At 40.5% G+C, this 26026-nt stretch overlaps 1 protein-coding gene across 3 annotated transcripts; it reads left to right on the top strand.

Annotated features, from left to right (window-relative positions):
- The first annotated feature begins 1789 nt into the window (after positions 1–1789).
- znf1035 (zinc finger protein 1035) lies at positions 1790–24185 on the top strand. Of its 3 annotated transcripts, XM_040116975.1 has the most exons (5): positions 1790–2149; positions 11916–11971; positions 14166–14223; positions 14315–14320; positions 14415–24185. In XM_040116975.1, the coding sequence occupies exons 3-5, from the start codon at positions 14216–14218 to the stop codon at positions 23209–23211; spliced, it is 8811 nt and encodes a 2936-aa protein (XP_039972909.1). In that variant the 5' UTR covers positions 1790–2149; positions 11916–11971; positions 14166–14215; the 3' UTR covers positions 23212–24185. The 3 variants fall into 3 exon arrangements, with proteins under 3 accessions (XP_039972909.1, XP_039972907.1, XP_039972908.1); XM_040116973.1 differs by having other exon boundaries at positions 14315–24185; XM_040116974.1 differs by lacking the exon at positions 14166–14223 and having other exon boundaries at positions 14315–24185.
- The last annotated feature ends 1841 nt before the right edge of the window (positions 24186–26026 follow it).

Here is a 26026-nt window from a genome sequence, read left to right as displayed (position 1 = left end):
AGGCTGCGTCCCCCAATTTTTGTAACTTTCTGTAACCGACAAGTATGCCAACTTTAGACACAAGTAATTTGGCCAAGTGTGCAGAAATGAGAAAGTAGGCAGAATTTGAACTTTTCTCCCAAGGTCACATTTTCATTTACCAGACAACTACTTCCATCACTATTTGTGTGTACAAAGAAGCGCAATGCCATAAAAGCCCTTCAGGGCAGTCCAAAAGTTCCTGCTATTGTCTCCATTTGATCAATACTAGCATCTCTAGGCATGTCCCTCTCTGTGACAGTAGGGTTTTTTTTTTTCTTACCTACAATTGTGGCTGTTACAACAGCTGTAAGCCCTTTTGCATTGGGACGTGGTTGGACAACATGTCCTACAAACTAGTAGTTTCGGGTAAACACCAGCCTTTAACATTTGACCTTGTAGAAACCCCTTCTTTCAACTACAAGTACTGGTGAAATCTAGGAAGTACCCAGAGCAGAGACAGTTGGGGTTATTTAGTTGCTTGTTTTGTATTGTTTAATTTTGAGGTAGCACAGGGGAAGCACTGCATCAGGGGGAGGGGGCCATTGGAAGTTTTGAGATGGGAGAAATGTGTTTCCTTCTTTATCCCAACTCAGTATTTTACAGCCAGTCTGGGGTTTTGAACCTTCAACCTTTGAGCCGCAAGCATACTGACAGCAGGCTAGAGCTGTAGTGTGAGGAACGTGTAGTGTTTCTACCATTTCTTTGGGGTACAAGCAAGTTCAGTGTCATACTTGTAGAGCTGATCTTCGTAGTGCTTGGTTTTGTCGACAGTAGTAACAACATATAGAACAACAACAAAAATCATACAGCTTAACAGAAACATTTAGGAAGCAATCCCTGATAGTAAGGATACGGACAGAGTGGTTCATAGGATCCAGCTTTTTTTAATCTCAAACTGCAAGAAGTTGATTGAATCCCACAAGAGAGGCAGTTGTAACCAGTTCTTTTATATCAGTGAACCTTTTTTGCTCCTCTGGATGGCAGGTTTAAAATTTGAGAGGTTTATATGGTCTGACTTGGTCAGAAAGCTGTTCCATATTCATTTGCGCAATTTTTTTAGTGCACACTTAAATAAATTCAGTTCAATTTGTACTTTCTGAGGTAAATCGGATGGGTGCATAAATGCACCAGCTAGACGAAGTAATTGTCTGCTCACAGAATATCAGACATATTCAGAAGATCCTGTTCACCCATTATGACAGAATGTAGATTTGAGGGTTCTTTTTTCTCCTCTACAACAATGTGTTTCTCCCCCCTGGGAACTCGTTCTTATATGCTCCCTCAGTCAAGGGAGTTTGTAGTAGTTCAACACAAGGAGGTGGCGCCATTTTGTCGCTAGTCTTGCACACAAAATGGTTGTATGCAACTTATTAACCCTTTAAAGACCAACCTCACCTAGACCAGCAGACAAGTAAGCATGCCTGACTGAGTGCCCCAGTAACTTTGATATTCATGCAACATCAACAGATTGGTACTGAAACTGCGCATGGGAGAACTGGAGCCCCACTGAGGACTTCACCTATCAGCATAACCACCGCCAGTAGAAGTACTGCTGCCTGTCTGCCTCAGCACGTAGGGAGTGCAGGAGTAGCTGCAAGGAGGCAACCGCGGCGCGGTCGCCCGGAAGGAGTCGTGCTACCGCCCCCGTCAGGCTTTGGCAGTGACAGCCATAGAACATGGAGGGGCGGGCTCTGCTGGAGTCTCCGCACCTTGTTATTGGTTGTAGTCAGACAGTTGTATAACGTACGTACAATTTCGGACACATTGTCTGAAAATGCGCAAATAAAGATAATGGAGGTGGATCTGAATCTAACGCCGCCGTCCGGAGCATAACGGACTGTGTAGACCACGTCGTGCAGGAAGAACACGAGGCTTCTTGACTAAACAACCCCCATCGACTCGCCGTCCAGCAAGGAAAAAAGGTCTCCTGACGGTATTTCCCAGGGAAGACGGAAGCCATCGGCAAGGAGGACAACCGCTTTCTCCGCGTACTGGCAAAGATAGCCGAGATGTAATGTTTATGAACGAAGTCTGTTAAGTGATTATTAATTCACAGACAATGTAGCCGATAAGCCACAAAGGAAATCTGGCGGCGAAGCACACAAGAGCAACACGGAGCACCGATCTGGTAAGGGGTCCTGCAAAAGACCAGCTACAGAGAAGCCATTAGCTGCTTGTTATCAATGCTAGCTAGCAATTTGCTAGTCACTGGGGCAGCTAGCTTGCTCCTTTCTGAACATCTACCATCAGTGTAAAATGATCTAACACGTGGCTGGAGTCACAGACCGCGCTGCTGCTGGGGATGTTTATGTTTTTCGTCGAGCTGATTGCAGCCCCCAGTTTTCTTTTGGTCTGCTGTCCTCCGTCCAGGCTGGCTAAAAGTACAGTATCAAACAATAACACAATCAGGACAGGAGCAACACACAGCTTCCAGGTGGTCTCACACATTCGTCTACCGTTAACAAGCATTTTAAATGCTCATCTCTCACAAAATTATAACTGAGAACAAAGCCTAAAGTTTGCTAGAGAACATTTTGGTAATGTTGTTATATACACCTATTAGTAATTCAATCAGAAGTTCCTGGCTTGTGGCAGTTCTGATGTGTGGGTTAACTGTATTAAATGGTTCATATAATATGCACAGTAAGCTCTTGGTGGGCACCCTTTAAGAAATTAAATACAGTGATCAGTGCTGTAATCCTACCAGAAATAGATTTCAGGTGACAGTTCCATTATCTTGGATCTTGCATCTCAGTTATCAGGTCACTGGTCCCTAGTCCTCTCGTGAAGTCATAATTCTGAGGGTGCTGTTTCATGGGAAAACCCAAATCTGCTTAATCTGGTATATCCATCTGTGACAAGGAGGTCTGGATTTTAGGTAGCCCTGCAGGTAGAGAGGCCAAAATGTTGGAAGAGAGTGCGAAAGTCCTACACACCCCTTTTGAACAGTCTTTGTTCCAGGAGTGTCAGCGAAACACTGGTTTTTGTCATCGTGGTGTACCTGACTAAACAACCCCCTTACACATGGTACAGGTTTTTTTCTGTCCATGAACTGACACAAGTGTCTACAAGTGCCCTTTTCTTGTAAAAATTTTGACTACAACAGACTTTTTTTCTTCATAATAACAACATATGCGTGATCCCTTGGCAAGAGAAGCACTGTCAAAGCATATACACTCCCTGGCCACTTTATTAAGTACACCTATACAGTTTAATGTAATCTAGTACAACAGCTCTGCCAAATATTCTAACTGAGTTTTTGTTAAAACCACCAGAGAGGTGAAAATTCAACAATATGTTTATTACTGCGGCCATAGTAAGTGGTTGTGATGTACTGGACTGCATTACATTGTAGTGTTTTTCTGATATTCTTAAACTTTTGTCATTGAAAAAACCTCTCGAAATAGGTGTCACTCAAAACTGAGTATTATTATTTTGGTAAAGGTAGAATTAATGGCTGATCTGTTCTATGGGGTCGCATTAGATTTTACAGTTGTACAAAGTGGCCATTGAGTGTTGTTAAATGCTGACAGAATAATGTTTTTTTTTTTCTGTTAAGCTTAGAAGGGTGTTCAGATTTTTTTTTTGGATTAATGCCCATTTTGCTTGGAAATGAATTAAAAAAAATCACTGTCATGTTTCCGCTTTCCAGAATATAAAAAAAAAAAAAAAGCAATTTAAAGAAAGAGACCATTGATAAGTAGTAAAAGAGAAGCTACTCTGTAACAGGGGCAGGACTTTAGACCCCCTTTGTTAGGAAAAAAGCTATAACAAACATATCACTATCAAATAAGGCACCTAACAAGTAAGTTAAGTTGTAATTGATAGTGATATACAGTACGTCACTTGTCATACTCTATAGATTTTGAATTTCTGTGGATTTGATATTCCCTATAATACTCCCTGTTTAGTAGGTAATTATGTATGGTCTGGTTTGCCTACTTGGGTCTGATGTTAGGCTAGGTTACATCAACTGTATTCTCCTCGCTTTATTTTGTATCGTCTACACCTAGGAAGTTGTATTTTGCATTTTTACCCCATCCAGAAACATGACACCTGCAACACTATCACATGGGTACACGGTCAGTTTATAGACTTTGTAATTCACTACAGTTTGATAAATACAACACAAAATGGTGTACGTGTCACTGTAGCTGTGTGCCCCTCTGCTCACTGTGATTATATCACCTATTATTGCTGGTTCAAGTGGTGATGGTGGCCATTAGGAACATTGTGCATCATTTTGGCCCTTTCTCATCTGGGTATTGGGTAGTGTTTTTATGCTTTCGCATCCGACGTCAACCATGGCTGAAGTCATTATATTTTCGGGTTGTCCGTCCGGCTGTCCCTTTCGCATGAATGAGGTATTTCAGTAACGTTATGATGGAATTCTTTCAATTTTGGCACAAACAGTCATTTGTACTCAGGTATGAACTGATTAGATTTTGTTGGTCGAAGGTTGAGGTCACTTAACTTGCTTCTGTCCCATTCTTTTGAGCGCGATACATCAGAAATGCCTGGAAGGAATTTCATTAAATCTGGCGCAGACGTCCACTTGGACTAAAGCGTAAACTTATTCGAATTTGGTGGTCAAAGGTTAAGGGCACTGTGACCTCACAAAACACGTTTTTGGCCATACCTCAAAAATTCACGTTCTAATTATGATAAAATACACGTACTGCACACTTTAGAATGTTTGATCTGTAAATGAAATGATATTACTGTACTGTGATGAAGCACATCAATCCTGGTGTTGACCTTCAAGTTTCTTTCCAAAATTATAAAAATCAGCATTTTATGGGTTAAAAATGGCTCAAAAAGCCATCTACTGTTTTAAAGTCATTCTGAATTTTGCAAGGCCAATGCTGACATAGAGTCAACAGTTTGGGCCTTCTTTATGTCATGAAATTTATATTTTAAAAAAGAATGTTAACGCCCTCTAATCAGAAGGGGGTGGCCTGCCTCCCCCAGCACCTGTGCTTGAGTGGGAGTCTGTCAAACCGTGCTCATTTTCAAATATATACTGATCGAGACTCATCATTCACAGGAGTTTACACTATTTTTTGCCAACCCTCAACTTAGTTTTTTTCAATATTGGTGCAGATGTTTGGACTTGTGCTTTTGACGGCTGTTGAAGCACCACCAGACTGCATTCTTTGCCTTCAGACCCTCATATGGCTCGGCTTCGGGCATTACTGAGGCTGAAGCCAATGGCTTGAATTGATACAGCTCAGGACCACAATGGTCCTCCATCACACTAGTGTCCATGTTGATGTTGATGTTAAAAAAGGCCATGACACAGTGTGCGCTGACTGACCTGCTTCAGTCCTAGTGGTCAAGACCAAAATCTGACAAAAAGGAAAATAATATACCACAGTTAAATAGCAGTGAGTAAGGGCATAAAGAAGGACACAGTATTCTTCTGTGTCTACCCATGAGATAGCTCTGGTGAGGGATCATATTTTCTGCAAGGCAGTGTTGGCTTTTAACACTTTTCTGTCCTTGTGTCTACGTGTTGTATGGTACAACACGTAAACCTAGTTGCTCACATAAGAAATGCTGTAAATTGTTGAATTAAAAATTAAGCATTATTTTTGGGTATCATAAATATTAAGAACATACTGTATGTATGTTCTGTTTGCTTACATGGTTTTTCTGCATCCTTCTGTTTGCTGTTGAGTATGCTAACAGCACCAGTGGCTCTTTCAGCAGCTAACTCTGGCTGCGCCACTCTTGTCAAGTATGAACAGTCTAGTGCAGCCACTGTCAGCCCAGAAATGTCACTTGGTGTAGATGGTACTCAATAAGTGGGAGAGAAATTCACATGCACTTTTAACTGGAAGCAGGAAGCTTTGCCACCGTGGCAACTAGTACTCACCTTGCTCAATCAGTTGTTGTCTCAGGTGCTGAAGCCCACACAGTTGAAAAATTGAAAACGGTGCATCAAGGCAAGTGAAATTGGGGACGAAGTAAAATGTTCTCTTTGGTTAGTTTCAACTCCACCACACATTTCATAATTTTGATTAGGGTCCTTGTGAAAAGGAATCATGAAGAAAAAACAACATAGCATGACCAGAAATAATTATTACTGATGAGAGTGGAGTATTCAAGTTTGCGTCGAATGTCACATTCCAGTGCTACATTCATACAAATTTTCAGTGCCATGGCTATCCCCTTTGACCTTGTGTTTTGGCTTTTAAAGGATAGGTTCACAATTTTTTTGAAGTCTGTCTTAGAAGAATACTTGCATGCAGATACAGTTAGGTACGTAAGTATTTGGCCAGTGATACAATTTTCGTAAATTTGCCTCTGTACACCACAACAGTGGATTTGAAACAAAGCCATCAAGATGTAATTAAAGTGTGGACTTTCGGCTTTAAAGACAAGGGATTTAAAAAAAAATAAAGCATTAACCGTTGAGGAATTACAGCCGTTTTTATACATTGTTCCTCACTTTCATGGGCTCAAAAGTAATTGGACAATTGACTGTCAGTCAGTTTCATGGCCAGGTGTGACCTGTTCTCTCGTTATTTCATGACAAATTAAGCAGATAAAAGGTCTGGAGTTGATTCCAAGTGTTAAATTAACATTTGGTAGCGGTTCATGGGAACTCTCAGTATGCTGTCCAAAGAGGCGTTGATGCAAGTGAAGGGGGCAATCATTAGGCTGAAAAAACAAAACAAACCTATCAGCCAGATGGCAGGAGCATTGGCAAAGTCTACAATCAAGAGATGCATCCATGTATGTAAAATATAGAGTGTTTACCACAAGGTGCACACCACTAATACTCAAAAACAGAAAGGCCAGATCAGACTTTGCGAGAAACCCTCTAAAAAAAATCCTGCCCAGATCTCGAACAAGATTCTTTGGACAGATGAAACCAGGATTAACTTGTACCAGAATGATGGAAGAGAAAAGTATGGAGAAGGAAAGGAACGGCTCATGATCCAAAACATACCACATCATCTGTCAGACATGTTGGAGGCAGTGTTATGGCATGGGCATGTACGTCTGCCAATGGAACTGGGTCACTGGTGTTTATTGATGATGTGACTGCTGACAAAAGTAGCAAGATGAATTCTGAAGTGTATAAGGCTATACAATCCACTCAGATTCAGCCGAATGCTGCAAAACTGATAGGACGGTGCTGAGTACAGATGGATAATGAACCAAAACATACTGCGAAAGCAACACAAGATCTTCTCAAGGCAAAGAAATTGAATATTCTTCAATGGCCAAGTCAGTCACCTGACCTAAACTCAACTGAGCCTGCTTTTCACTTACTGAAGACAAAACTGAGGGCAGAAAGACCCACTACAGGCAACAATTCAAGGTGTCTGCAGTAAAAGCCTGGCAAAGCATCTCAAGGGAGGAAACTCAGCATTTGGTGATGTCCATGGGTTCCAGACTTCAGGCAGTCATTGACTGCAGATAATAGATATCAGTGGCTGCTAATGTAGATGTGAAAAAAAGCAATTGTTCTATTTTGGATTTGTTTCCTTTTTTCCAAAATACTTCTCATTGCCTCATAGGGCTGTCACTTATCAAGTTTGATCAAATGCAAATTGGCATAGTAATTTGTTTGAACTAATTCTAATTTAATCCATACAACATACACCCCCCCCAAAGAGCATACAAGCTTCTTGCAAGAGTCCTGAGGATGGATTTGGTGGAAAGCATTAGCAGTCAGACGAGGTTGTACAGTTGATGTTGCTCCACTCATTTCTGGTGCCTCTGCTGTTTCACTTGGGTGACAAGCTAGCAGTTGAGTCTTCAGATTTAATGTTGTACAGTAAGGCAGTACTTTTTACAAAGTCAGCAAATATGTTTATCTTTGTTGGTAATTTTGCCAATTATGGTGAAGAACCCAAAAATATTTCCAGATACTTATTCTCAGATGCTTCAGTATGGTGATTATCCGATTGGTGCGGCTTTACTCACTAATGTCCTCCATTTTTATTGATTAGCTTCATTTACTGATAGGTCAAAAGGACATGGAATAGGCAAAGTTGATAGTGAATTTTAAGAGTGCCTTACACTGGACCACAAGGTGAACTATTTCAAACTGTCTGATACACTGTAAGACTGTAAATTTTGAATTCGAACAGGTCATTACAGTTTGAATTTTGAATTTTGTCCCATGTTGGAATAAATGCTTGAATTTCATTTGAAAGGTCACAGCCCTACTGCCTCAGATTGTTTTCCAGCCATGCAAGTTGCACCATCACGCAGTTGAAGTGGTGGGAAGTTCTCCACATGCGAACCATAAAATGGCACAATCGTCTACATCCTTAGATGGAATGTTAAGTAGTCATTTGCCTTGAGGCAAGGTGTTGGCAGTTGTTGTTTGTTATCACGTATTATATTATCAGACAGTTATTGTATATAGTTTTCAATGAATCCGCAGCAGACTGTTCCAGGTGTCAAGTGATGTTTGCACAATTAGGTCCATTGCCATAGGGTAAGATCTCTTTTTTTAAGGATGAGTACTTCAATAAGCAGCACAGGGTGCCTGGTATTTTTTTTTTAAACATGAAAATGCGTTTTTGAAAAACTTGAGTGGTTTCAGTGCATTTGTTTGAGCAGACTGGGCTGGAGGAGTGTTTCATTTCTAAAGGCCATTTGAGCTTGAATTACCCTATTGTTTAACAGTACCTCACTGTATAGACCATCTTGAGTGATCATAAAGGCTGTGGTTCATGTTTGTGCTTTGCTATATTATGTAGCTAGATAGGTTGCCTTGTATTTCTGCTGCTAGCAGTGAACATATGTTTCTGTGCATTGGGAAGTTGTACTTAATAAAAGCTCTGTGTTGGACATAAACCTACGTAGTACAGTTTCGTGGCCTAGGGGTTTCAGATGCTAACCATTAAATACAGCATGCCGCAGTTTGACTCTGCAGTGCAGCAGATTGCATTACATTATTTTGTTGACATTTGATATACTTGTTAAAGTAATAAAGAAATTAACATCTCACACATCTTTTAGCTGTGTGGAGAATGATCCATTTAACAGCTGATTTTGCAAACAGATTTATCAGAATATCTGGGAGATTATCTCATATGTTGAGCTTCTGAGCAAGACACATCTTCGTGAAATCCTAACATGTCCTTTGTGAGTGTTGAGCAGTTGATTGATGACTGTTCCACAGCATCACGTATTACTTATATTTGCAGTATTTGTACATTATTTGAAATGCAACATTACTTTAACAGTGTATTCCCATTTTAAATGTGTTGTCTGAATTTTTCACAAGTATGTTGCCCAAAATTCCAACACGCCTTACAGAATGCTGTAACGTTACTGATGCTTTGCTGTTGAACTTGTCTCTGGAAACCAAGCCTTGGATCTGCTGGAGTTGTACTTGGGCTGCTAGCACATCTATAGTTAGCCGGTGCACTTGCGTGGTGATAGACATGGTTGGTGTGAGGTGGCCAGTACAGGGGCCAGAATAGGAAGAGGTGTTGGTGGTAGATGTAGGAGATGAATGCAACGATAGCTCTGTTCCAGTGTAGTGTGCCAGTAATATATTCCACTTACCCAGCATGGATAATGCCCTGGCACTGGCACACCCAAAAGAATGCAGCCTTTTATTAATGCTTGTTACACCACCATTTATCAAGACAAACTGTCCTTCACACTGGTTCATCTGTAGGATTAGTTTTTTTGTCAGCAGCCCCATCCTTTCTGTTTGGTCATTGTTGTTTTCAGAGAATCCACAACCGTGTCGGCTTGATCACATGTTCACTCTGAAAGTGTTGATGAAGCAGTGGTAACACTGACAGTAACAATATTAATTTTATGAGGACAATCAAAAGTAAATTAGAACCACTTAATCTCTAAAAACAATATGTACAATTAAATTCAAAATCGGCTCCTTTTTAAAAAAAAAAAAAGATCACTTATGATATACTGGCAGGTTTTGGCAACGTTAACTGAGTTCTTGCTCTGCTTAAAAAAAAATTCAAGAACTGAGGTGAATGTACGCGTATGGAGATCCTGAGGAAGGCAGCCAGGTTTTCAGCATGCTTTGATTAAAATAAAAGAAAAAACATGTAAAACCCAGATATGGGAATGTTTAATAGACTCAGCGTTAAAATACAGGTGGTATAGATACTAGTTAAGGTTAAAATACTTTTCGTTTAAGTTTAAATGGCACTTGGTAATGATGAAAATGCATTTCATGAGGGCATCTGCCACTCATCGAAGCTATGGCAGGTAGCTGGATGTGCAGGTATGCCTGCTGCTTTATCCACGGTGTTTGCTCCCCTACTGCTTCTCTGCTGTCTCTAATAACTGGAGTCACTTAAATCATATTAAGTTAAGTCTGTCATACTTTCTCATTACACCAGAAACCACAACAAAGGAGCAAGGATACTCATGGATAGAAGTTGGCCCACTCATAGAAATTCACACTTTTGTGGTTAGAAGATTTTGAATTCTTTTCCTGCTCTAGCAGGAATTTCTTGGTTAATGTCTTCAGATAACTGGTGTTACTGGTAGCATGATCAGATCCCGCGCTGCTGGAACAGCACAAGTGGTATTCCATATGAAAAAACCGGCCTGACAAATAAAGCATCTGTGGCCAACATCTTTCCATCCCGGCCAGTTCACTGTAGTTGCGGATCTTGAAAGTTGTACAGAATTATTACATTTATTCCTTTGAATTTCATTTGGCCTAGCGTGAAGAGGAAAATGAAGCACGTTTTAAAATTAGTAAAAAGTAGAATGATCTAGTGATAAGCAAGGATGAACACAGTGTATTTGGTCTATTTATCTTTTTTCTCCAACATAATTAAAAGCATGCAAACAGTAGGCCCTTGATTTCTTCAATATATTTTTTGAAGCATAAGCCATGGGCTGGCTGATCTGTTGCAGCCATCGTTATAATTTGTGTAAGGTCAGGGGCCCCCGATAATGTGGGGTGATAGGGATGTCCCTGATGAGCAGGGTCATTTTTATGTAGTCTGAGAACATCTTTTCCAGAGCATTGATCCTGCACCCTGCTATAAGCATAGTACTGGTTTACAATATCTTTTGCTCTGCTGCTTGTTTAGTGTTGGTTTACTAAAAAAAAACAATAGGAGTGATTTTGAACATTGTATGCTATATGACTTGGATTTAAAGGAAAATCCAACCACAAACTTGTGTTCTGTGTATCCAACACTCTCTGTAGGGCTGAACGATCTGCAAAAAACAATTATATTACGATTATTTTTTACATATTGCGATCTGAGTCATGATTTTAGTGGAAATGGTGATTTTTGCATTTCATTTTAAACTTAAAAAATATATACTCTCTGTAGGTTTCAAAGGTGGTTTTGAAAAGTCTTCCGCTTGCTCCATCAAGGAAGATGGCATTGGCAGTTAGTTGGGATTCACAGCAGCTACACTAGATTCCAGCGGTGACCCAGTTTCACAGCAAAATAACCCATCCATAGAATGGCTTTAACCACTGTCCCTCTGTAAGCTCAGTATATGTTCAAAATACTAATAATTTTGCCACAATAAAATACTCAAACTAAAAACTTAGCTTTCATTTAGTGCTAGCACAATGAGCTGTGCAATAAGTCACCCACAACCATCCAAGTTGCTTGAGACAGAGGTAAATAGGTAACTGCACTAATCAAAGATTTGAAAAGGAGACTGGCAGTTTTTCACGGTCCATTTTCATTCAAAGGTTAGGTTGTGGGTAGATTGTCAAATCTGTCAACAAAGCTAGCATGGGTACACAAAACGTGTAGCATAGAGATAACAGTTTGATGGGCACGGGCCTTGATTCCTGTCCTGTCTGGAGCAATAGCCACCAATGCAGTTTTATTATCTTGCAAAAATAAAATGCAAAATAGGTGATAATAGTAATAATAATAATTGCATTTCTTTCCCTTTTACAGGTAGCCAGGAATGATGTCTTTCAAGATTTAAATGTCGGCAGACATTTTACCACAAGGTACAAAAGGTTTATAACATTATAACTTAAGTTTGAGTGTGTGTTATTTTTTGTCTTTAAGAAATGCTTTTCTGAAAGGAAATGTGATTTTTATATATATGAATACGTTAAAGATTCCATTCCATTAAATTAACATCTGAAATGCATGATTGTCACTACTTTTGCTTTAAGTACTCCTGAAAGCATTTATTACATTGACTGCAGCAATCCCAAAACAAAGTTTAATGAAGCAGTTCTTTTGAAAGATAAAACAGTATTTGCATCCTAGAGGGAAAAAAAGCAGATGATCAAAGAATACTGTAATGTAGTATGTAAACCTGCTGAAACTATAGTTTCTCATCAAAAAGCATTGTGTATATTGGTAGACCCTGATGGATAAGTCTTTGTCTTTGTAATCATTACCCCTGTCAATACTGGCCATGAAGATCAGCTGAAGCTAAAATGAGGCTATGGTAGTCTGAGTTAACCTATTCAAGTGGGTATTTTAAAAACTTGGTTTTTTGGGAAAGTTTTCTATTTGTGTTTTCCTGGACTGTACTTTCTTACTGAGTTCTAACTTAAGAAAATATCAACTTGATTTGGCAAACTCACACTGCTGAAATGTTATATCCGCGTCAGATGGATTTGGTGGGAGTCCAACTCACCATCTCAAGAGAAGGAGGGAGGGAGAGAGGTTGGCATAGCTTTCTCAAGTCCTCCAACTCTGTCCTTCCACAGAACGCTGAGGCTTACCCAAGTCTAGTTTGCGTTGGTAGCACACAAAGTAAAGTAGTCCAAATGCTTCTGTCCCTTGCTACGGCCTCCTGCTTTTCCTGAGAATCCCAATGCCTTTCCATGCTAGTTGGAATATATAAGCATTCAAGAATTTTCTGGAACTGGCCTTGGGTTTCCTCCCATGGGATGGGAAGGCCTTGGCTGAATCCAACCCACCCATGAAAGAGAGATGGTTAAGCTGGTCTTCAGACCAAAATAACACTGATGATAGTCGGAGACAAGATTTTTGAAAGTTATCATGGCTGCAACTATTTTATCTTTTGATGTGATGATCACCAGGTATATCCCCTAAATAGTAGAAATACAGCATTCACATTACAAATGAATGCACTAGGAAAGTGCACTTGCATGTCTGTGACTGGCCAACGTAGCAACTTGCTGCATGGCATCGCACTACGTTGCAGCAAAAATTGAGCCCTAATCTACTGTTTAGCTAGAAGGTCCTGTATTTTGTATTTCGCTGGGAACTCCCTATATTGGCACCCCCACTGCACCACCAGACTGGCCCCGTAACAAGGAATGCGGTGGCTGCGTTCTTTCACACAGAGGTGGAGTCTGAATGTGGCTTAAGGTTTAACCTGAATACAAAATAATACTTCAAAAGTTCCTTTACAAGGCCTCACTAAACTCTTCCCATACCCAAGTTTTTGCTTCTATGACCACATAAGCTGCAGTCTGTTTTAGGTTCCTGATATCTGTTTGTCGAGCCCAGCCAAGCCCAAAAAGCCATATCCTTCAGCTTGAGGCATCGGTGTGCTGCTGCTGTCCACCAAATGGATCTTGGGTTAGAGATTTTATAGGCAATGATGACCTTCTGGTCACAACCCCAAGAAGCCATATCAACACTGTAGGATTTAAACCAGGCCTACTTTGATTCATTGTCCCTGTCCTCCCCTGGGATATAGAAAAAAGTTCTTCAGAAGGTCAGAGTTGAAGACCCTGCCAACAGACCCCCTACTTGACGCTCACAACATGTTTGGATTTGTCAGGTCTGTCGGGTAGTCTTCCTTGCCCAACTAATCCAAATCACCACCCAGTTGTGGTCAGTTGATAGCTCTGCTTCTCTCTTCACCCACGTTTGCCACATGTGGCCCCAGATTTGATAAAACTTTGATAATACTTTAAGCTCAAATGTGGTGCTTTGGACAATCCAAGTCTAGCATAAGATGCCCATGATAAAGAACAACTCTGGTGCAGACCAGGCAGGCAATTCCTTCCAATTACCGACATTGGGGTTTCTCTGTTGTGACCATATGATTAAGTCTTCCAGCTATGTGACTATTGACTCCCCTTGCAGTGCCCCATCTAGGACCCCAGCCAGAGACTCCAAGGCCTTCCTCGGACATACCCTGGCCAGGATGTTTTTTGGTGTCCTATAAAGTGCTCATATGAATAGAAATAATCCATATATTTTTTACAGGTTTCCATTTGGTTGTAACTCACATCGTCATGGATTAACCTTGTTTATCCATGAAAAGGTCAGATTTTTCTTTTCAATGATTGTGTACATTTTTTGTATGGTATTAGTTGTAGTTTGTTTTATAACTTTATGCTTCTCTTTGTTTTCAGGATTGTGTTAGATAACTCCTAGTTTCCGGTCCATGCAGAGAATGGCTCATGGGTGGGATTCATATTTCCATAACCTCCCATCTCTATCATCTGATCCCAGGACTTTGACAAGGACATCAGAGTCAGAAGGAAGTCTTTCCCAGCATTTGGAGAACTTCATTGGACATCATGACTTCACCGACACAGTGGCTTCAGATGAAGCCCCTGCTACAAACTCAAACTTCAATACGACTTATTACTCAAATCCCAGTACTGGAAATTCCAGTTCAGACTGTGTTTATCAAAGATACTATAGGGAGACGCCATGGCAAGCTGATGGAGAACAAATGGAAAAAGATTACTTGCCAAGTTGTGGAAATAGCGATATTTCAGACTTTGCCACAGATGGATTACCGGCATCAGGATCTTTTCCCTCATCTTTTGCAGCAGATTTACAAGGACTTAAGCAAGACTGTGGAATGCTAGCTACATCATTTCTTGAGGACTACTCAGATGTCAGTAGCTGCTCGGATGCAGATGTTGGTGAAACAAGACCCTCTTGTAAATTCATGGCAAGTAATTCAGTTCCAGAACCTAAAACTGATGTTAGCACAAAACCCCACTCATCAGAATGGCTTTTCAGCCATACTGGAAATATGTTTCCGACTGAGAGTCTGTGCCCTAACATGTCAGAGACTAATGTAATTTTAAGAAGTCCATCAAATGTGAAGGCAGGAGAAAACATAGTTGAATGTTCACAAGACAAGATGGAAGGTCCAGAAAAAACTGTCAAATGTTATGCAAGACCCGATCAGTCCTCTACCTCTTCTAACGTGACAGTTACAGGGAGTGAGACTGTACAGGATAGGAATAATAGTGATGGTTGTCAGGATCAGAAACAAAAGGAGGATGTGGAGGGAAATCTCATGCAAGGAAAACACTCAGACATCTCAATAAGTTGCCATGAAAACTTGACTGGTGGTGGAATAAAGGGGTACCCAGATGGTAGTGAGGAGGAACAGGTCACTGCAACTGCTCCAAATGTAATGACTACATTTAACAATGAGCAAGATCACTTAGATGAAAAAGTCATAAGAGAGGAAATGAAGAAATCGTTCAACCAAGGAAATGAGGGATTTGATCATCTCAGCTCCACAAATGAGCAAGATAGAATTATGAGACAGGACAAGAAGGACAAAATTGAAGCCCTAGAAAAAGAGAGAAAATTATCAGCCTCATTAGAAAATGAGACTTTTGATGAGCAGAATGCCCCAAATCCACACTCCACTGACACTCGAGGTGAAAATATGCAAACTGACTGTAAGGAGAAAGAAATTAAGTCAAAAACCTCTCAGTCTTCAGATCCACTGGGTATCAAGGTGTCACATTCTAAAAATGATACTCAAGAGCTGCGTGAATGTACAAGTACCTCGAAAAGCAACAGCCATGATGTTGAATCCTGTTTGAAGTTACCTAGGCATCAGTTTTATGAAAGCGTAGCTCGAGACGGTATTTGTAGTAGCCCTGCTGTGATGAGTGATGGTCATTTGAGCGATGCTAGTGACAAGAAAGTGAAAGGTGTTGCTAGTCATGGAGAATCTTGCTTACAGTTACTTAGCTCAAACACAGACATAAATCCCTCACTAGAAAAAGATCGGACAGGTTCTGTTGATACTAGTGACAAGAACAAGCAAAGTGTTGCTGATCATCTAGAATTCACCTTACAACCAGACAGCTCAAGCGCAGGCATAAATGCATGTCTAGAAGAGGAATTGACAGATCCAGTGGAAAGGACAAGTACAGCCGCCTCCACAGATCCAGAATGTCGTGGCCCTGATGTGACTAGTGACAATAACGAGCAAAGTTTTTCTAGTCATGTAGAATCCCACTCACAGCCATATAGCTCACGCACAGATAGAAGAAAGAAAATGACAAGTCCAACACAGAAGAAAACTACAACCTCTTCTACAGATCCAAACAGTAGTGGTCCTGGTGTCACTTGTGGCTGTCTTTCTACTGACACTAGTGTTGCTAGTCATCCAAAATCCCGCTTACAGCAAGATAGCTCTACCACAAACATACATTCTTATGTAGAAAAAGAATGGACAAGTCCAGCAGGGAGGACAAATACAACCTCTCCTACAGTTCCAGAATGTAGGAGCTCTGCTCTTACTAGTGACAGTAATGAGCAAAGTGTTTGTTATAGTTTAGAATCTTGCTTACAGTCAAAGGCCTCAACGGCAGATTTAAATCCCTATCTAAAAAAGGAATGGAAGAGTCCAGCAGAGAATACCAATGCAACCTCTTCTCCAGTTAAACAACAGTCACCAGATCAAAGTCCAGTTGCCCTAGAACCACAAAGTCTTGGTGGAAATGCTGATGAAAATGCAAGACAGTCATTTGAAGAGCTTGACACATCTGCAGAGGAACAGTCGGTGCTTGGCATGCTGTATGGTGAACCTCTGTCAAGAGAAAACTCTTCGTGTGACACAGATGAAACAAAACCTGGCACAAGAAAATATAAAGAAACGTCTTTGGCCAAACCTGACAGGAACAGCGTGGACCATTCAGACAGTCAAACACCTCAACTAAAATCTTCTGGACAAATGAGAAAACATCTGCAGCCTGTTGTAATACTGAAGACCTTAGAGTCAGTAAATGGAATGAGTAACTCATATCATTGCAGAGACTGCCGACACACAACCCACAATGTAGATAATCTGATTGAACACCACCATTGTTGCCATTCAGTGCACAATTTTCAGTTTTGCAAGACTTGTAATCTCTATCTGATGACGAATGAGCGAGCAGAAAAACATTTGTGTGGTGTCACCAAAGAAAACCCTCAGCATTCTTCTGAACCTAGCTTACAGAAGAGAAGAAAACGCCATGGCCGCCACAGGTGCATAAGGTGCAGGCTCATATTTTCAAAACTAGTTCAATATATCAGGCATATGCGGTCTCACACAGGCAAAACACCTTATAAATGTAATGAATGTGGATTATATTTTGCACAGGCTTGTACCCTGCAAAGACATAAGCGTATACCTGGTAGATGCAAGCAGGCAAAACTTCCAGTTACAAATTCTGATGTTGTTACCAGCGAAACTAAAACACCACCACAAAAGGACTTGGTAAAGATCAAAACTTGTGCAAATCTGCCCGAATGTTATGTAAAGCTTGTTGACATCTCCAAGACTAATCTGTGTAGTTTATGTGGTAAAAGCTTCTCAACTGCAGAGAAGGCCAAAAAGCACTTCTGCAGCTTACACAAGGAAAAGAGTTTGGCAGTTCCATCAAATCAGCGTAGCACAAAACTCAGTGGTGAGAGAACTCAAAAAGTAGAGTGTGAGACAAGAGGAAAATATAAATGTCCTCTTTGTCCACGGCTTTTCAAGTACTCCTACAACAGAGCTCGGCATTTGCGTGACTGTGTCAGAGATTCAGTATGTGGTGGCAAGGAGAAAGTTGGCGGCAAATATCGGTGTCCCTTGTGCCACGCAACCTTTACTTTACCATCCAACCGATATAGACATATTAAGGCATTGTGCCTCAGAGAATGTCTAAATCAGCTTGCAAAAGAGAAGGCAAAATTGAAGCAAAAGGTTGAACAAAAAAAAACAAAGGAAATTGAGCAGAAAACACAGTCAAAGGAAAATGAAGAAAAAACACAGTTAAAGGAAAATGAACAGAAAAAACAAGCACCTCCAGCTATAACAGCCCCCAAGACTGTTCCACGTTACAAATGCAATCTTTGTCCAGCAGTTTTCTGTCATGCTTCTGGAAAATACAGACATATGAAGAAACATGAGTTGTTTAAACTCACTGGCAAAATGTTCAGGTACAGGAATTCAGTGTTCTCTACCATGTCTAAACCAGCAACTTCAAGTAGTACAAAGACTGAAGAGAGAAAGGAGAATTTAAAATCAACTGAAGCAAATAGCAGTCTTGCCCTGAGCTGTCATTTTTGTGGAAAATTTTTTAGCACATCACAGTCACTGAAGAAACACGAGCGCAATCACAGAGGTGAAAGACCGTACCGCTGTCTGGAATGTGGAAAAGGATTCAAAAAACGTGCCCATCTGATTGGTCATAAAATTGTTCACCAGAGGAGGATACAGTGCACAGTCTGCCGAAAGATTCTTCCAACTATTGGAGAACTGATCCAACACAGAAGCTCTCATCTTAAAAGGGGAAAGCTTCAATGCCCAGACTGTCATCTACAGTTCCAGTATCCTGCATATCTCCTTAGGCATCTAGATGCCCACAAACATAGAGAAAACAAGGCACCTCAGCTTGAAGGGAGACCACCATTAAAACCACAGCACTACTTGGAATCTGTGAAAGAGCAGAGTGGACCGAAACAGCTACAGTGTTCCTTATGCAAAGAGTTTTTTGATGATGCTCAAGTACTTAGAAAACATTGTCTTACACACATATCTGGGTCCTCATCAAACCAATGTCCATTTTGCAAACATAGTTTCTCTAATCGCCGCTATTTGCTGCGCCACATGATCAAACATACTGGAGACAAACCCTTCTCCTGCACAAACTGTGGAAAACAGTTTTACCGTGACTTGTACCTTAAACTGCACAGTGAGAGGTGTGTGCCTGCTCAAACCAGATATCTTGTCACAATGGAGACCAACACTAAGACAAAGAGACCATATCAGTGTTCATTTTGTCCACGGGCATTTTCTAAGAAAATCCGCTTGAAAGGTCATCACCGAGGACACAAGACAAACTCGCTACTTCTATGCTCAAGATGTGACCAGTACTTTGGATTTAGAAAATTAAATCAACATCAGAGGAACTGCGGGGGGACTACAGAGCTCAACACTGGCTCTCCTAATGGCGATTTCAGTAAGAGCATCCCTCAGACGAACCAGAATGTCCATAAAATGCCTTTACAGTCCAATGCTACCAAGATGCTTCAGTTTAAATGCCCTCACTGTACACAGAGGTTCAGGTACAGATCATTACTCTTGAGACATCTTGTTTCACATACTGGTGTGCAACCGTATGCATGTATGCACTGTGGCCACAGATATCGAAGTCAGACAATGTGCTTGCAACATGAAGCTTTCTGTAATGGAGTTTACAAAGAGGGGCCATCAAAAGTCATAAGTGATGCTGCACCAAACTTGTTAAGCATGCCAACTCTGAGAGAGGCAACACAGAAGCAAGCAGAAGGTGAAGCCGAGTACAAGTGCAAATTTTGCACAAAGACTTTCGTGAAATCACGAAACCTGAGACGTCACATTTTAACACATAATGAAGTGAAGCCTTATCGCTGTAAAGCCTGTGACAGCTGCTTTTCAAGGTATGATCATCTGAAAGTACATCAGACCCGCTGTAAAGGGAAAAGACCACGACTGGAAGTCTGTATTCCCAAAATCAGTTTAGATGACGTTGGCAAGGGTTGGCAAAATAAGTATGGCATTGAGCCTGTCAAAAAGCAGGAGACATTTGAGTGTGATGTCTGTTCGAGAAGCTTCTCGACTCAGTCTAAACTTTCCCGACATGTCACTATGTTCCATGTTACAAAATTATTCAAGTGCACACGCTGTGGCTCGTCATTCGCTCATGAAAAATCTCTGAAGAAGCACAGGAAGATGAACAAGTGCAGAAAGGTCTCCAATGATACAAGTGCTTCTATACCTCTGGGAACTAATCCACCAACAGAAAATGTGACAGAACCACTTCATGGGGTGAGAAGTCGAATTCTACAGAGGATCAAGCCTTCTTTTAGCAAAAAGTACAAATATGTATGTAGTTATTGTCCCCGTGCTTTTGGAAACCGCTGGCAATTAGGCGTGCACACCCGCCTGCACACGGGAGAGAAGCCATTTGCCTGTGATTATTGTGGTCAGAGATTTATAAGGAAGGATTATGTGCAGCGTCATTACGCAAAGTGCACCAAGAAACAGCAGCAAAGTAAAGTGCTCTGTGACCGATGTGGAGGATTTTTCTCTAAGGTCAAGCTTGAAAATCACAAAAAAATTTGCACTTCAACTCCAAGCTTATCAAAGTCAACAGTTTGCCAAAGTCAACAGTCACCCTCTCAAAGCCCACCAAAAGGCTTTTCTTGTGCATACTGTAGTTCTCATTTTTTGCTATTTTCACAGCTCCAAGAGCATTTTTTAAATGCACACAAGCTGGAAACAGTGGTTCCACCCGTGTCTACTGCACCCCTACAACAACACCTGTCAAATATACCAAACATCAAAGAGGAGCCTTTGGATGAGATTTGTGACGAACGGCTTAGTGATGGTGCTAATTTAATATGTAAATTAGATACAGCTCTTAATAGTGATGTACCAAAACAGTTTCTCTGCCCAGAGTGCAACATTTCCTTTGCAAGTAAAGCTGGACTAACTGGTCATCAACGTGTACACTCAATGGAGCACCCTTTTAACTGTAAAACATGCAAGAAAGGCTTCTGGAATAAGAGTCTTCTCCGTAATCACTACAGGAAATGCAGATTTGGACGCATTTCAGAGAGGAATACAACCCAACAGTTGGAAGTCCCCTTGAAAGCAGAGATTGACTTTGCGCTGAATGACTCTGTTCTAGTGTTCAAAGAAGGCTCTACAGCAACTGGCACTGGGGTTTTGCAGACCAACTTTTCCTGCAAAGATGATTTAATGGAAGAATCCCCACAAGATTCAGAGGGAAATCAGGTGCAAAGCAGCTCAAGTCAAGAGAAGAAAGCTGTGCAGTACCAATGTTCAGAATGTGATAAGAGCTTCACAGATGGCTTATTGCTCATTAGTCACCTTGAAGACCATGGAAGACAGGAACAAGAGAAAAAGCGCAATACATGTACTAAGTGTGGACGAGTGTGCACTAGTCAAGGAAATCTTGAAAAACACATGAGGATGCATGGAATTAACCAGAAATACCCTTGTCCTGATTGCTCCAAGATTTTTTACACCTTATCTGATCTTGAAATCCATAGAACATGTCATGACTCAAATAGACCTTATGTTTGCAAACTGTGTAATCAGAGGTTTTGGACAAGACCGTCTTTATGCAATCATTACAGTGAAGACCATCCAGATGATGTATTTACCTGTCGTTTCTGTAACAAGACCTATTCAGTCAAAAAATCACTAACAAGACACTATAAAAAGTGGCATCAAAAAGAGCAGAAGGACCTCACGAGTACTTTACAGGAAAAGAGCAGCACTGAACAACAATCCAGTAGTCAAGTTAGTACAACTGGGGAAAGTGATGAGGATGAAAATAACGGCAGTGAGGACAGTGACTCAGACTCTGCACCATACTTCCCGTGCCATGTATGCGGCAAGACATTCCCAACATCAGAAAGTCTTGAGGATCATCAACGGTGTCATCTGGGCGAAAAACCACACGAATGTGAAGAATGTGGTAGATGTTTTTTCCAGGCTTCCCAGCTGCAGCAGCATCAACGAATGCACAAGTCTGAATTTCAGTGTCAGGCATGCGGCAGGGGTTTTGTTTCTCTCTTTGCACTGCGTAAACATAAGCATACTCATGGCAAGAGCCGTCCATATCGTTGCTCTAAGTGTCACTTCAGTTTCACAGGACCCTCACAGTTAGCAGAACACATGACTACCCACCGTGAAGAGAACTTCCCATGTGATATATGCAATCGTGTGTTTCTCTCCAAGAGTAGTAGAGCTGAGCATCGGAAAAGCCACTCCAAATTAGGTGACCATCCCCCGCCTTCAGTTTTGAGGGTAGAGCAGGAAAAGCCTCCTTCACCTTCTGAAAGCTCATCAGTATTCACCAAAGAACTTAAATATCGCTGTGGTGTTTGTAATGAGCGTTTCAGAGACCCAGAGGAGCTCTCAGAGCACGGTTGCATGGCAGCCAAAGAGCGACCATACTCATGTTCAGACTGTGATAAACATTTTCTGCATGCATCTCACCTGAAAACACATAAGACCACCCATCAACTATCATGGTCAAGTAGTGAATATCCATGTAATCACTGCAACAGTAGTTTTTCCTCCTCTGAGCACTTTCTCAGCCATCTTAAGACCCATGTTGATACTGCAGCAGAAATTAAATGTAAAACTGAAGGTAAAGATAGAGGACCTTCACACCGCTTCATATGTCCAGTTTGCCATCAGTGTTTTGCCAGTGCCACTGAATTAATTGGTCATTTTCCCACACATCCTGATAGTACATTTGAATGCAGAATTTGCAAAATGACATTTCCCTCTGAACACAAGCTTGAAGAACATGGGCGCCGTCACCTGACATCGGCTACTGAATTTGAATGCACAGATTGTGGCCAGAACTTTTTGGGAAGCGATGCTTTCCGCAAGCACCACTGTTCCCGTCAACCGAATGCAATAATGGACTCCAAATACTCAAATCCATCAGCTAAGGCATCCCCTCCTGCCTATTATAAAGCAGCAGGAGACGAGGAGGAGATTGATGTTACTGGAGAGGACTTGTACAATTGCCCTCGTTGCTCAATGCAGTTCTCCTCCAAAAGTGGTCTCTTGGAGCATCAAAATAAACACCACCTAAATGAGAAGCCATTCAAATGTGAGATTTGTGGGAAAACTTTTGCAGTGCGGCGGTACCTTAAAGAGCATGAGCGAAGGCATCGCTTAAAATTGGCTGCTCAAAACACAGCTCAGTCAGCCGAAAAGAAGTTGAAATGTAACCATTGCCACACCGAATTCAATACAGCACAAGATCTGTCTTTGCATATGAGACTGCACGCTGAAAAAGAAGTCGGAGAGTACCGTTGTGATATGTGCTACAAGTCATTCAGCCACTGGTCTCTTCTTAAGCAGCACCAAGAAAGTCATGTTGGTGAAGTTGTATATGAATGCACAGAATGTGACAAAGCCTTTGCTTTTCCTCACCTACTAGAGGAACATCAACAAACTCATGCTGGTTCCTCTCAGTTATGATTGTTAGATACCATCTACCTTATCTTCCCTTTGAATAACTGTAACTAAAGTAACTTGAAATCCCTTTCATGCCTTACATCGGACTGTACCTCCACTTGCAATCACAAAATAGATCCAATTTGTATTTTTGGCCCTAGTTACATACTTAGAAAGCTCTTGACTCATGTCACTATGACAGAGCATCTTCTCCTGAGTCTATTGACATTGTATATATATTTTTAGTTCTAATATTGGGATTTTGTATACAAAAGATTTGCCACATAGTTTCTTGAAAGTGTTTGTAAATCTATGAAGAAGCTGTGTAAAGCTGTTTAATATTCTGTGATTAATACAAACAAAGCATGATGGGATAAGATGTTTATAAAATGTCTTGGATAAAGGCTGAAATTTCTGATCAAATATGATCATTTTTGATGTTTGACATTTATTTTAAAATAGTTTTAGTCCGTTTTGTTGCCAATGTGTAAAATAGACTTAAAACTAGTCATTTTAATCCGGTATTTTCTATGGTATGACTATTCATGTACTATAGATAATTTTGTAATTTTCAGTTTATCATTTCCCTGTGTTTATCATGGGTTGCATTTTTTTGATATTGATAAGTATCTTGTACAGACACTCAAAAGATGAGTAATTGAATGTCCTTTTCACAACCCGAGGATGTTACTTTTCTTAAGAAATTTGAGTTGATGCATTCAATTAAGAAGTAAAGTCAACAAGAAAATCAATTTTTGGTGCTTGTTTACATTTCTGTGTCCTGTGGGGAGGCTAACAGAAGGGACCCCAAGAAATATTGGCTTTTTATGAAAAGCCTCACATTGCTAAACCAAAAAAGTTGATGTAAGAAGCTCCGCTAACCAAAATCAGAGGTGATATTATTGGTCTAACTGAAGCATCATGTTAAATCACAGACCTGAAGAAGTAGAAATAATACAAGCACCTGCAACATCAACACCAAAAGAACACAACACTTAAAGCACTTAGTATGAGGAATGAAAATACTGTTTTGTTTTAAGTAAATACTACTATAATAAAATAAAATAAAAAATAAATACTATTTGTAATATTGTACATCAGCAGTGCCATTTACTGTAGCAAGCATCTAGCAACTGTCTTGGGTTTGAGACCAGTTCTGTGGTTATTAGAAGTGCTGAAAAATCAGCTTACAAGTATAACCATGAACAGCATTTAAGAACGAGCTTTCAACATTGAGTTTGGCACAATATAAATGTTTGATTTTACTAGAAAGTACAAAAATGTTAAATAAATCGGAGTATGCCACTTGGTAGATGACGAGGTAGTTGCCACATCTTGGAAGCGCGTGTGGCTGATCAGTAATTAGCACAGTAGGAATATGGTTCTGGTTTGAATCAAGGGGCCTTTCTGTGTGGAGTTTGCATTTTCTCCCTGTGTTTGCGTGGGCTTCCTCCAGTGTAAGACATGTAGTTTAGGGAAAGTTTAAACTCTCATCAGGATGCAGCCTGCCTCTCACCCAGTGTATGCTGGTATAACCTCCAGCCCATATGACCCAAAGCAGGATAAGCAGGTACAGAAAAAAGATGCAGAAATAGATTGGTCTTCTGCCTTGATTTTCCCTTAAATAATATATTAATACGATGGCCTTTTTCGTTTCTTTAATTGTATTTACCTGTATGACATTTGAAAGTAGATTTAATGACGATTGTCTAAGATGTTTATCTTGGGTTTTCATGGCAAACAATGCTATTGAGATACATAAATCAATTTTTTTCAAATACAAAAGTAAATTTAAAGTGCTTTGCATAGATTAACACTGATGCAAACTTAATCTTTATATATGTTGGTAATCCTATCAATATCATATTGTGATAATAGAGTTATAAAACCCAAATAACATAGGTGTAAGGTGTAATGAGATGCTACTGCAGAAAATACTGCTTCACTCTGGAGGGGTGATGGTTACATCAGCGATTCTCTATTGAGTGCTCCCTAGCAGGTTAGTTTCAGGAATTCTATTAGTTGTCATAAAAGACATAGTAATCCTGGTTTCTCTGACCCTTTGAAAAAAATTGGATTTAACTGGTTCAATTAACTGGCTGAGCCTTTTTTCTGGAGTACCTCTCTGCAGGTGTGCAATTGTGTAGGTGCCGCGTAACCCCAACGATAAGGAATTTTTGGTTTGGTCACCATATCATGTGACAATTGTATTTTTACAATTGTAATCTTGAGCTAAAAAGGTATTGTGAAACAGTTCAAGTGATCTGCCCTACCACTGAATTTTATAAAGCTAGTGTTCAATGCCAATGAGTCTCTCATCCAGTCCAATAGTGCCTGCCAGTGGCAAGCAAATTCCTGATTCGCTTGACCAGATCAGGAAACATGGACCCGAAAGCAACCCTGTGATCCTCTCAAGCAGGAGGAAGAAAAATCCTCTATTGTAGGGAAACAGAGAAACAGTTACTCCACTCAGTGAACCAGTACTGTCTGAAAATGGACTAGCTTCTTTATGAGGAATATCAAAAGGTTTTACTGGCCAGGGATGTACCAACAGATCAAAGATTTGTCCAGAGTGATAGCTACCTGTTATTAGTTCTCCTTTAAGTACATTGAAATACAGTAGATGTAGTCTTTCCAGCATAGCTAAACCAGGTAAGTGTGTTCACACCTATCTTTCACTGTCATAAGATATACTATGTTCTTCCCTTTAAAGGAAGTCATGGCCGAGATGTGCTTCAGCTACTTTATTCTGTTTTTAATTTTTTGTTTTTTCTTAGCTGCGGATTTTTAGGCTGGTACCTAAAGACCAAACTTCCAGCTTCATGAATAGATCACACCA

This window comes from Xiphias gladius, chromosome 22, assembly GCF_016859285.1.
Source record: "Xiphias gladius isolate SHS-SW01 ecotype Sanya breed wild chromosome 22, ASM1685928v1, whole genome shotgun sequence".
Lineage (NCBI taxonomy): Eukaryota > Metazoa > Chordata > Actinopteri > Istiophoriformes > Xiphiidae > Xiphias > Xiphias gladius.
The sequence above is the reverse complement of the archived record's forward strand: the minus strand, read 5'-3'. Positions and strand labels throughout refer to the sequence as shown.